Source organism: Bufo bufo, chromosome 2, assembly GCF_905171765.1.
Source record: "Bufo bufo chromosome 2, aBufBuf1.1, whole genome shotgun sequence".
Taxonomy (NCBI): Eukaryota; Metazoa; Chordata; class Amphibia; order Anura; family Bufonidae; genus Bufo; species Bufo bufo.
In genome coordinates, this window is record NC_053390.1 from 705,162,213 (window position 1) to 705,175,448 (window position 13,236).

Genomic DNA, 13,236 nt, shown 5'->3' on the forward strand with positions numbered 1-13,236 from the left:
ATGCTGCTAGACAAAACAGGTACTTAGCTCTGTGGCAGCAGCAAAGAAAGAGGAAGTGTTAGGGGCTTGTGGACATTATATACAGGACTAAGGTGGGAGGGACGGTTGCTATGGCAATATGTAAATTTGTTTCAGTTTTTCTTTGCTGCTGTGGCTTTCAGTAAAGAAAGATCAGTGGCGTAACTATAGGGGTCACAGCGGTCGCAGTCGCGACCGGGCCCCTAAGCCAGGGGGGCCCAGAGGGCCCCCCTTGCAAGTGCTAATGATCGCGGTCGCCGCAGCCCCGCCGCAAGTGATTTAAAATGTTTTAATCTTACTTTAATAATGGCCAGTCAGGTCGTGCCTGACCGGCGGCACAGCACTGCGCTCTCACAGTTAATTACATCCCGCCCCACCCCTACCCCGCCTCCACCACAGGGGACTGGCATGGCAGCAAATCATTCATAGGGGCCCGGCCTGGGGGAAAAAATCATGACATATATAGGGGCAAAGTGAAAAAAAATGAAACATACAGAGCGGGCAAAAAATGTAATATATACACAGGGGACAAATGTAATATACAGAGGAGGCAAAATGGATTTATATAAAAGGCAGGGTCGTAACGATCGCAGTCGCAGAGGGTATATATATCCATTTTGCCCCCTCTGCATATATTACATTTGTCTCCTGTGTATATATTACATTTTTTGCCCGCTCTGTATATATTTCATGATTTTGCCCCTGAGGCCGGGCCCCTATGAAGGATTTGCTGCCATGCCAGTCCCCTGTGTATGACTGGGGGGGGGGGGGGTTCGGGCCCGGTGGGGGGAGGCCCCAATTTAAAGTTTGCCCCGGGGCCCATAGAACTCTAGTTACGCCTCTGAGAAAGATGATGCAATAAGAGCCTCCGTGTCTTGAAATAAAATCATATTTGAATATTAAGCAAACTAATAATGGAACATAATTTAATATCTTAAGTTTAACCCTAGAAGGGACCTGATACTCTGACCAAAGGGTTGGTGGCCCAGGGTCTGTGTCGCCGGGCAGGGTATCCCAGCCTCAGCATCTTTTTCTGGTCACTTGTGCAGTCTGGAAGAGTCTCTCCTACTAAACACTGGTAACTATCTGCAGATAACCAGGGGCACAGACTGCTCTCTGGGGAGGGGTGAGGCTGGAGAAGCGCAAAACTCAGGTCTTCATAGTCTCTTATCACAGCAGTGGAATTACTAGCTTCTCAGTGTACAGACTACAAGTCTCTCAATATACCGTATTTTTCGCTTTATAAGATGCACTTTTTTTCCCCCAAAAGAGGGAGGAAATGACAGTGCGTCTTATAAAACGATGGTAGACTTTTTTTTACAGGGCTGACACGGATGTATCGCTGGCCGCTATGCTGCACAGCGTGGCCGGCGATACATCAGTCACAGTGCGGGGAGGGAGGAGGGGCTGGAGGCAACTCACAGCGGGGCTTGGTGCAGTCACTGTAGTATACCGGGCCCCGCGCACAGAAGTCTCTTTGTATGTAAAATCTTTCATTAATCCTTTATACCATAAATTGCTCTCCTTTTGATAAACTTTACTAGCCTAATCGCCTGCATCAGTACTCACTATGAATGTAGCGTGCGGTCCGGCCGGCGTGTGACTGACGTCACGCTCCTCCCACTTCATTAATGAAGCAGGAGCAGGATGAAGTCATGCGCCGGAGGGACCGCCTGCTACATTCATAGTGAGTACTGATGCAGGCGATTAGGCTAGTAAAGTTTATCAAAAGGAGAGCGATTTATGGTATAAAGGATTAATGAAAGATTTTACATACAAAGAGACTTCTGTGCGCGGGGCCCGGTGTACTACAGTGACTGCACCGGGCCCTCTGTGAGTTGCCTCCAGCCCCTCCTCCCTCCCCGCACTGTGACTGATGTATCGCCGGCCACGCTGTGCAGCATAGCGGCCGGCGATACATCCGCGTCAGCTAGTTTATCAAAAGGAGAGCGATTGATTCAGGATTAAATAAATATTTTACATACAAAAGAATAAAGTACTGTAATGCTGTGAAACATAGGGCCATGAGGGGGACCAGCATAAGATGCTATATGTGTGTCACCCACACATATAGCATCTTATGCTGGCCCCCCTCATGGCCCTATGTTTCACAGCACACATCCCCCATAACAGTGCATCATCCATAGATCCCCCCATAACAGTGCATCATCCACAGATTCCCCCCCCATAACAGTGCATCATCCATAGATCCCCCCCATAACAGTGCATCATCCACAGATTCCCCCCATAACAGTGCATCATCCATAGATCCCCCCCATAACAGTGCGTCATCCACAGACCATTAGTTCAAAATCCACTAAAAGCACACCTTTTGGTTCAAAATATTTTTTTTCTTATTTTCCTCCTCAAAAACCTAGGTGCGTCTTATAAAGCGAAAAATACGGTACATTATTGCTGTAATAAAACTGATAACTGTATAGAAAGCTGTATCCGATGAAAGCTGTAATGGCACCGGACGGGGTTAAAAGCAGAGTGTGCTTGGCGTGTGTGGCTGTCATGGCCCATAAACAGGTAGGAACTAGTGTTAGGGACCACTCCATAGAGGCGACCTTGACGTGGTGAGTGGCTTATTACGCTTTGGCCAAAATGTACACCAATGCCTCATCCAGCATAGAGGCAGGGCAGAATGCTGGTTGCAGAGTGCTATTGCATTTGTATTTTGCGTTTGTATAGATATATGCTCATAACTTGATTAAATTGATAAATGACATAGATCTGAGTGAGGTGTGCCCAACCTACCAATATACTATATATATCAGAGTACTTGACTGCCACAACAGGCATTTTTAAATAGGCTTTGATGAATCAGGCATTAGAATACTGACAATACATGATGTCCATTGTGACCATATAACGTCACTATTTAGACTGATCATCATATTCTTAAAGTGGCCACATCATAGTGCATAAACTATAATGATGATATTGATCACCTTCAGTATTGCGTTTTCAAATAGCTACAGCTAAACTGTCTTATGCTCAATATTGAGAAAAGTCTGAACATTAAGTGCAATTACCCATTTTTGGAAAGCAGGACTATATATGTTGTGCAATTAAATATCCTCTTGTGTGAACAACCACATTATTCAGATCCACCTATTCAGACAGCCTTTGATGCCATTTTATGGGACATTTTCTTATTTGTTTTGTATGTTTGATACCATTTTAATACTTTTTATAGATTTTAAGCAATAAATTGGCCAATTCATTCCATATTCTCTGCACGTTTTTCTTGCCGCGTATTACCAGATGCAGTGTGCCTGTCTTCCTATTAGCTTTTTATAATGTACTTTTGACAGGGTGAGTCATATAGATACTGAGCACCTTAAACATGATAGCAGATAGGTGAGCAACTATACGTCTTTTTTCTTCATAAAAGATATGAAGTTGCTCAAATAGGACAGATTATAGCACACAAAAGACATCCACCAGACCGAGACAGAACTCAGGCAGACATAACACACTGCTTCACCCTCACAATACAGAAGTAAGGCGACGTACGAGCACATAGGCACAATTCACATCAAGTAATCGGGACCAGGATACACAGCGCAATGGCACTAGTGAATAGCCATACCGAGAGATGGACCCAAATCCCTCCCAGAAACAGGTGACGCTGGTTCAATGGTACAAGTGAAGGGCCATAACACCTGCTTATCAATGTTTTTGATAAATAAGGTCCTTAGGTTGGTAGAACATATATATTTATAATTAACATTCTAAATTTATATAAAAGTAAATAAATTAATGACACAATATTAATAACATAACACCATGAAGCGTGTTATGTTAGCAGATGCTGTGGTTTTATTCATTTAACATGTTTAGTCTCTAAAAAGTGGATTTTTATTTGAAGATACATTTTCACCAAGATAAAAGGCAACCACCATTCTGTCCTTATTAGCAATAGCAAAAAACATTAAGTTCACTTGTATATAACAGTATGTAGTATACATGCACCTGAAAAAAGTAATGTTCTTATGTAATGATGAATTCTAATATGGCTTAATATTCTAATACAACGTCTGTGCCTTTAAATTTGAGAATGTGTGGATTACAGGGTCCCAAATGTAAAGATGATGCTATTTTATGCAGTTCTGAGAGACAGGTTACTTCTGCTGGTACAACATTCTATTAAGATTTATATCTGCAAGTCTGTTATATTAGATCTAATACCAGCAGCCTGACAATCTACCTACCTACCTTGCACAACAGGTAGTGCAGGGTACATTTTAGATATGTATTACCCAGAAGCATAAGGAGAACATCTATGCAAAACAAGGCTAAACTCGGGATCCATCCTGGAGAGGAGCAAAAGCCACCTAGCCGTGTCCATTCTCTTTATCAATAAAGGATTGCAGCTTCTTGTTCACTATATGAAAATGTTGCTCAGCTTTCATAATATTTTCTGCTTCGAGGCATATTGCTGGGAGACTGGACGTTCCATACTGCAAAAATAATTTACAAAACACATGTACTCAACAAAAAGGCTTAAAGACAACAAATTACAATAAAAAGTTTGCTTTTGATAAATACTACATATATTGTGCCTATGCACACCTACAGCTAAATATCTGATGAACAGTGAAGTACATCATACAATAAACCCAATACTATGCTACAGTGAAGAACCTTACTTCTGATATTTAAGGGGGTTATTCAACACCTTTCACGGCCTGCTATTGGCTGACCCCAAGAATGTTTTAATCTGCGCAACGGAGAGATGCAGCGGCGGCCGAGCATCAGAAGCGACGCGGGTGTCGGGAAGCAGGGCAAGTATAAACTATATGAGGGGCCCAGGCATTAGTGGGGTTATTATAGAGGTTGGATAATCCCTTTAAACTTGCATTCTGTCCCTCCCAGTAATGCATGCTGAACGTGAGATCTGTGTGTTTAGGATGCTGCTGTTTTCAGTAGTCCTGATGCACAGCTTTATCCCAGGACTTATTTCCCTTTCTACACTCAAAACGATGTGCTCTAACTTGTAGTCACTGATGAGTGTGTGATTCCCTCTCTGCAGTGCCTATAGTAGCTATTCAGTTTTTTCTATATACACTTGTTTACAGCATATGTCGCTTTCCGCTGCAAACTGCCTTGTGTGGGCTACTGTCTGTGTAAGCTTCCCAACCTGGATGTTTCACCCTCTCCACACTCTGATCTGTCATTTACAACATCTTCCTTCTCCTTGCTGAAATCTATAAAACTGAGAGAAGGGAGGTGCAGAGAATCCACAGAAAGAGGAGCAGTGCTATGACATTCATTTCACACTCCGTAGCATCAACATGTAGGTGAAGGACTTGCATGGGCAAAATGCTAGATTTATTTTTAATGAAAACTATTTACAGTTGCTTAATTTTGCATCCCAGAGGCAAATAAACAAGAAACAATATTTTCAAAAGGGGTCCATAGCCTTTAAACCTTTACTGATCCTTGCTTACCGTATGTAATGTCATTAGGAATTAATAAAGGCTTAAATGGGGCTGTACCAAAATAATCCATTTTTATGTGGCCACTTACTAAAAATGATGTACCCCAAGCACTCGCTTCACAGCCGCTCTCCACAGAAATGAATGAGAGTGTGAAGACGGTCAATGAAGAATTCACTGGTCTGCTTTTGTTTATATGACTATTGGAGACAACATTGGCAATAAGTGCTTCCCAATATCTGACAGAATACTTACCGTTTCCTTAATGCGGGGGTTTTCAGCTTTGAATGTCATGTAATCGGCCTGTAGATGTGCAAGATTGTCATAGAAAGCTCTTGCGCTCTTCAGCGATTCTTGCTTTTGCTCCAGCTCTGAACAATCCTTTTGTAGTTGATACAATATAGGTTGTCTCCTAGAAGAGCAAGAAAGAGTCAGGCAACACTATTTCTTCTCTGAATAAAATATGAAAGATGGATTCTTTCTTGAAACAAAAATGTCACAAATTATTGAAAATCTATAAAACCAAACTTCAGTTTTTCACTGTGATCCCTCCACATACAATGTTGGGATTTACTAATAACAGCCCACCAAGTAATATACAGCACATGACAGACTCATGCCCTGTCCACTAATAAATATTAGGCTTAAAGAGGTTGTACGAGTTATAAAAAACTTGCCCTGCAAGGCAGCAATTGTGATAAAATAACGAAAGAATTCGTGATGAGCGAATCAATTCTACAAAATCAATTTGTCTCATCAGTAGGACATTTCTCCTATGAGGGGCTGTCCCACCAGGTGAAGAAGTGCCCACCCGCTGCAAGATTGACAGAGTTGGTCATTTACCCTGGCCCCGACAATTTCCTGCCTGCGCCACAGCTCTGATAGGGCGGGTGCTTCTTCACCTGGTGGGACAGCCCCCCAAAAGGTGACGAAGCCCTGCTGATGAGACTAATCGAAATTTGTTAGAATCGATTCATTCATCTCCAGAAAGCTGCCGCTGCCATTGCCTCCAACGCTGATCCTTTCTGTCTGGCTTTGTTTGTTTGGCTGCCGCAATTATGTTACCGTACATTCCATGCGACTGCTGCAGTCAATCAATGGTCTCAGTAATCATGTGTCGTATACCACTGAGAACAGTGATTGGCTGCAGCTGTGTCCAGGATATACAGGAGCATCACTGCTAAAGCCAAGAATATGACAGCATGGCTGCAGCAGTGGGGTGCACAGTTGCAGGATCAAACAGGTGTAAATATTCTTTTATTACTTTATCACAACTGCTCCATTTGGCACTTTTGAAAACAATTCACCGATCCTCATCTCCTCTGACATCTGCCACTGGAGGAGAGGCGGGAGGCCCCAAGACAAATTAGATGGTCAATTGGTCCCAACAAAACTGGCGGGTTGAACCAACATTTATCTAGGGTGTATGTCCAGGTTATGATCCTTGGTCTGATTGCTTCAGTGTATTGCCCGCTCACTACTTTGTGCGTACGCACTGTACACTACACACAGTTTATTACTTGTACAAAAGTGAAGAGATGAAAGAAATCAGATAAAATCCAATATTGTTAATACAACGATAGGTGCATTTACTTGTTGATGACCAGAATGGGGACGCATGGCGCTGTAGTCTAACCAGTAAAAAAACTGGAAACCTGCCAGTCATTACGAGGCAATATCCATCATATTCTGTTCTTACAGACACCATTTCACTATGTATACATAGATTTTAATAAATATAATAAATAAAATGACTTACATTATGATTTCATCTTTCACTTCAAGTAAACGTTTCCTTTTTCTTCCAATTTCTGACTGCATCTGTGAGATATAATAAGCCTTTCTTAAAATACGAGTAGTGAAATGATCTAAACTATCCCTGTACACAGGCAACATAACCTAAAGAATCATACAAAACCAAAGTATTCAATATCTGTAGGCTCTAAAGCAGCATAAATGATGTCCGATTTGCTTGGGATCTCAGCTTTCTGTATCAGTGACATTGGAAGCGGTTAAAGTGATAAAACTGTGGAATTGTCTAGCGACTTAATTTGGTTGTCACACGAAAAATATGCTATAGTTTTCAAACTAGCACCTGTCTCTGAATACTTTTGTAATTGCATGTAATTAAACATTTTGTATAGCCACCAAGTTATTCAGCGAAATGTATCTGTATAGCACCACCTGCTGTTTGTACGTTTTCTTATTTCTTTGGCCGGATGACTGAGAAGGCCGCACATGCTTAGTTTCATCCTTCAACTGCCTCCTGAGCTGTGATAGGAAGAGAGCCCCAGGAGAAAAGACACGCCTCCTGAGAGGCAGCAGAAAGGTCTGTTTTTAATTTTTTACATTAATCATGGGATAACCCCTTTAAGTACACATGATTTTATTGCCATAAAATAGTATACACAGTACCTAATAAAATGCAAAGAAGTAGATAAAAGCCTACTACATACACATGAACATAACAGTACTGCATGCTACACTTCATACTATACTAGTCATGTGACAAAGGACTACCCATGTAACCTTTTTAAAAAAAATTTACATACGTGCAGTTCAACTTTTGATCTTCACTCAAACTTAATATTTAAGCATAAATGTGATGCAATGAGACAAATATAGGTATTTACCTTTGCATTTTTCCTTTTAAGATCTTTCAGCTTTCGTAGGTCCAAAATCTGTTGAAAAGCAGGTTGTTTTTGTATGTTAAATTATATAGAGAAACACCTTGTAAAAGTATTTACCCCCTTTAGTGGTTTTCCTGTTTTGTAACATTACAATCTGAAATGGATTTTTGGGGGTTTGTACCAGTTGATGTACACAACATTCCTTGCCACTTTGCAGATGCTAAATATTTTTGACCCAAACAATGGTTAAATAGTTTTCCAGCCCAGTGATCGGCTGATGGCGTTTCCTCAGGATAGGCCATCCCTAAGCTGATCCACAGGGATCCAGGACCTCGTACCCCCACCAATCTGCTGCTCTGTGGTTGAAACCAGAATTATAGTGCACCGTCAACATTGTAGTGGACAGCACACATCTCTTCAGGCTGCTTCCTTTGACTTCAATAGGCGCAACGATGCAGTGACAAGTGCAGTCAATAACAATATTGTCTGCGCAATGTATTTCCAGTGCCGAAACGACACAGAAAGCTGATCTGGGGTGCTGGACCTCTACCGATCAGCTAGTGATGGCCTATCCTGAAGAAAAGGCTGGACAACCCCTTTATGTAAAAAATAAATGAGAACTTTAATGCATAGCTATTGACCCCCTGAAAGTCAATGCTTTGTGGAGTCACATATTGTTGAAATTATAGATGCAAGTCTCCTGAGGTATGTCTCTATTAGCGGAGCATATTTACACACTGGGATTTTTGCCCATTTTTCCACTCAAAACTGTTCCAGATCACTGGCTTCAGGAGTACAGAAAACGTCACGTCACTGCTGAAACCAGTGATTGGCTGCAGCAGTGACCTGTGACATCCCCACTGCAGCCAGGAAAACAAACAGCAGCTGAGAGGACTGCAGCAAAGTACAGGAATCAAACATGGGAGAAACAGGGTGAATATAATTTCTTTTTAGACCATTGAGGGTCTGTGCAAGTCTTTATTTAATTTAATTAGGACTACCCCTTTAACAGTATGCGGTATATCATGCTGGAACGAGAACCTCAGTATCAAATCTCTCGCTAAATTTTCAATAAAAAGCATCCCCACAGCATGACATTGCCACTATCATGCTTCACTATGTGAATCGTGTATTTGGGGTGATGAGAAATGTTGGGTTTGAGCCACACAAAAGAGTCTCCTGGTGGCCAAAAAGTCCAAGTGCAAACTCCTGATGTTTTTTTTCTTAAAGTTTTTCTTTAACCTCTTCCTGCCTAGCGCAGATCTTTAAAGATGGCGCCCGCTCGCAAGCACAACGGGCGCCATAGCTGCTGGGTGCCGTTTTATACAGCAGACACCTGGGGTTAATGTATACGATCAACAATAACTTCGACTGCACACATTTAACCCCTAAGTCACAGGGCTCGACAAATCCCAGGCGCCAGGTCGCCATGGCGACCAGGAATTTAGTCCTGGCGCTTGGGTATTTGTCAGCCCGTTTTCAAAGGTGCCCGGGCGATGGGTGCGGAGCGCCGTTCTGTCTGGAGGCCGCACAGGAGTGGAGATGAGTGGAGAGCTGTGTGACGGTGCCTTAGGTTCCCTATACCCGGCTGCTCTTTGGACACGCTCCCCGCCCATGGCTGAGCGTACGCCGCGGAAGTCCACTGTGACAGACATTTGCGCTGGTGGCGGCGGCCCCGGGGTGTGATGAGGAGAAGCTCCGTCCTGCCCCCAGAGGGCTCGGGCCGCCCATCTGCTCTATAAGCGGAATGCAGAGTCTGGCATGGCGGCACGTTAAGCAGCAGCTGTGTCTGATGGGCCGGAGGCCTGACCTGCTGTGCGGGGCCATAGCGCTGACCTGCGCCCTCCTCGTGGCTTTCAGGTTCACCTGCAGGTAACTACACGCCTCCAGTGCAAATTACTACTACTCTCATCCAAGTGAGGCAGGAGCCTGAGGTGTCAGCACATGTACACTGTATGTCATAGTCCTACATACTGTATATATATCATGGTCCTGTATACTGCGTATGTAACATAGTATACAGCACGTACACTGAATGTCATAGTCCTATATACTGTACATATATCATGGTCCTGTATACTGCATATACCATACTATACAGCACATGTACACTGCATATGTAACATGGTATACAGCATTATTGGGGGGCTCTATGGAGAAGTGGGGGGGGGGGAGCACTATGGGGGCATCTACTGGGGGCTTTATGACGCGGCTCTGCCTGGCTCCTAACTTTTTTAGCTGGCTCCTAGATTCCAAGGAAATTTGTCAAGCCCTGCCCTAAGATGCAGGGTTCTATAAGAATATAGTGTAAGTATGAGAGGAGTATAATCTGATGACTGCTTGTTCAAGTTCCTTTTTATTTTTAAAAATATCAAAATTCTAATCACCCCCCCTTCCCCAAAATAAAAATAAACAATAAAAAATAAACATCATGGGCTGTGTACCTATTTATCCCATACTGAAAACTGCGAAATGGAAAAAAAAGAAAGTCAAAATGGCCAATTAGCCTTTTTTTGGTCACTTCACCTCCCACAATTTTTTTTAAAAATGAATAAAAACTGATCAAAAAGTCATACACACTCCAAAATAGTATCAATGAATCGCCGTAATCGTACTGACCGGGAGAAAGAAAAGTAGGTCAATTTTGCAGCAAAGGGAACTCTGTAAAAACAAAACCCATAAAACTGTGGTAGAATTAAGTTTTTTTCCAATTCCACCCCAATTTGAATTTTTTTACAGCTGCCCACTACATCGTATGCAATATTAAATGGGTTATTAGAAAGTACAACTTGTCCCGCAAAAAACAAGACCTTATACACCAATGTGAACGGAAAAATAAAAAAGCTATAGTCCCGGAAAGGAAGGGAGGAAAAGAACGTAAAAACAAAAACCCATCCAGGGGTAAAAAGGGTTAATGGTGCTGTGTGATGTTCAGACTTTAGGATATTATTTTATTACCCAATCCTGATCTAAATGTCTATCTCTCTAGCAAAGGGGCTGAATACATCCACACTCACAACTTTTCCATTTTTATTTTTTAAAGATATTATTTCTTTCCACTGTAACTATTTGAACTGATTTATAAGCACCATTACATAAACCTAAATTTTCTGGGAGTACAATATTTATGTCCTATCCATAGGATACCCAGAGCTGGACTCCTCAAAGCATACCAAGCACAGTGACATAAACACATCAAAAACACACACACAACGGGGAAGGAGTGAATACTTTTGCAAGGCACTAAATATACACACAATATAATTAAAGAGCATCTATCAGCATGATCAATCTTATTAATCAATAGTCATACTGCTTGTTAGGGTTGATCATGCTGAGAGAAACAACCCTAGGGCTAAAAGATCAGGTGCGGCGGGTGGAGTTTTTTAAATTTATTTATTTAATTATTTTTCATTTTCTCTTAATTTTTTTATTTTACACTTAATGACCCCAAGACCTTTGGGGGATATTTACATTTTTTTCTATTGCCTCCAGAGGTTTTACATAGCTTTACAACCTCACAGCAAAGCTTATGTGGGTCTGTTGACGCAGCGAGCTCCGCAGACTCCTGGCCCCCACTAGGACCAGAGAAGGAAGCGGTGGTTAGTCGATGTGTATAGAGGGAAGGGAAAGGCAGGGACGGTGAAAAATTATCCCTGCCTTCTCTATGGGATGCACGGCTCCCACAGCTGCAATCTCTGCATGGACGTTTTAAAATGTCCGTGCAGAGATATTTGCCGATCGCCCAGACATATATAGTCAACAGGCAGTTGGCAAATGATTAATGTGCACCATGAAGTCTGCACCTAAATCCTCTGATATTTTATCTATAATGCAAATGAATACCCAATTCACATGCTATGGAAGGGGGGTGAGAAGCACAGGCTGATCATGCTGCAGATTTTTTAAATCCACAGCATGTTTATGACTGCAGCAGTCTCCACACGGAAAACCTGATCTCCATTGGATTATAACTGGGCTAATCCACTTTTTCCAATTTATCAGCAGAAATCCAAACTTTATCCTTTGATTTCTGCTGTGGATACTTTGAAAAATCCACAGCCTCAGCAGAACTAAATCAGAAATTTACCAGGGTGAATTAAGTCAGTTTACTGTACGGATTTCTTGCAATAAGCAATCTATTAGCATCAATAGTTGGCATAAAACAAGAAGCCCTTATAAAAATGTATTAAAACTATTGCGGCAGAACAGACACTTCAGACTGGTGCGGGTGATTCGAATGGAGTCACTATCTCTATCTAAGCAAATGAGCAGAGACGTGAAGGCATAGCAGATACTTACTGTTGTAGAGAGCTGTTCTTTAAATCTATGGAAAAACACATCAATTGCTCTTTTGCAGACATCTGTTTCAACATTTTCTCTACAAAAAAAGAGACTAATGAATTATTTAATACTCTTATATGGCATATTCCATGGCACTTTACAGGCATCTCTCACAATCTAGATTCCCTATCAGTATAGAAACATAGAATGTGTCGGCAGATAAGAACCATTTGGCCCATCTAGTCTGCCCAATATACTGAGTACTATGGATAGCCCCTGGCCCTATCTTATATGAAGGATAGCCTTATGCCTATCCCATGCATGCTTAAACTCCTTCACTGTATTTGCAGCTACCACTTCTGCAGGAAGGCTATTCCATGCATCCACTACTCTCTCAGTAAAGTAATACTTCCTGATATTACTTTTAAACCTTTGCCCCTCTAATTTAAAACTATGTCCTCTTGTAGCAGTTTTTCTTCTTTTAAATATTCTCTCTCCTCTTTTACCTTGTTGATTCCCTTTATGCATTTAAAAAAGTTTCTATCATATCCCCTCTGTCTCGTCTTTCTTCCAAGCTATACATGTTAAGGTCCTTTAATCTTTCCTGGTAAGTTTTATCCTGCAATCCATGTACCAGTTTAGTAGCTCTTCTCTAAACTCTCTCCAAAGTATCAATATCCTTCTGGAGATATGGTCTCCAGTACTGAGCACAATACTCCAAATGAGTTCTCACTAGTGCTCTGTAGAGCGGCATGAGCACCTCCCTCTTTCTACTGGTAATGCCTCTCCCTATACACCCAAGCATTTTGCTAGCATTTCCTGCTGCTCTATGACATTGTCTGCCTACCTTTAAGTCT

At 42.0% G+C, this 13,236-nt stretch overlaps 1 protein-coding gene across 1 annotated transcript in view; it reads right to left on the reverse strand.

Moving 5' to 3' along the window:
- Positions 1-3,828: 3,828 nt before the first annotated feature.
- Positions 3,829-13,236, reverse strand: part of CENPU (centromere protein U) — an 82,257-nt gene continuing 72,849 nt past the window's right edge. The window contains exons 11-15 of the mRNA XM_040418731.1: positions 12,398-12,476; positions 8,099-8,146; positions 7,225-7,286; positions 5,721-5,877; positions 3,829-4,487 (exon numbers count right to left, since the gene is read on the reverse strand). Coding sequence (XP_040274665.1) covers positions 4,362-4,487; positions 5,721-5,877; positions 7,225-7,286; positions 8,099-8,146; positions 12,398-12,476 — 472 coding nt within the window. The 3' untranslated portion in view covers positions 3,829-4,361. The remainder of the gene's footprint in view (positions 4,488-5,720; positions 5,878-7,224; positions 7,287-8,098; positions 8,147-12,397; positions 12,477-13,236) is intronic.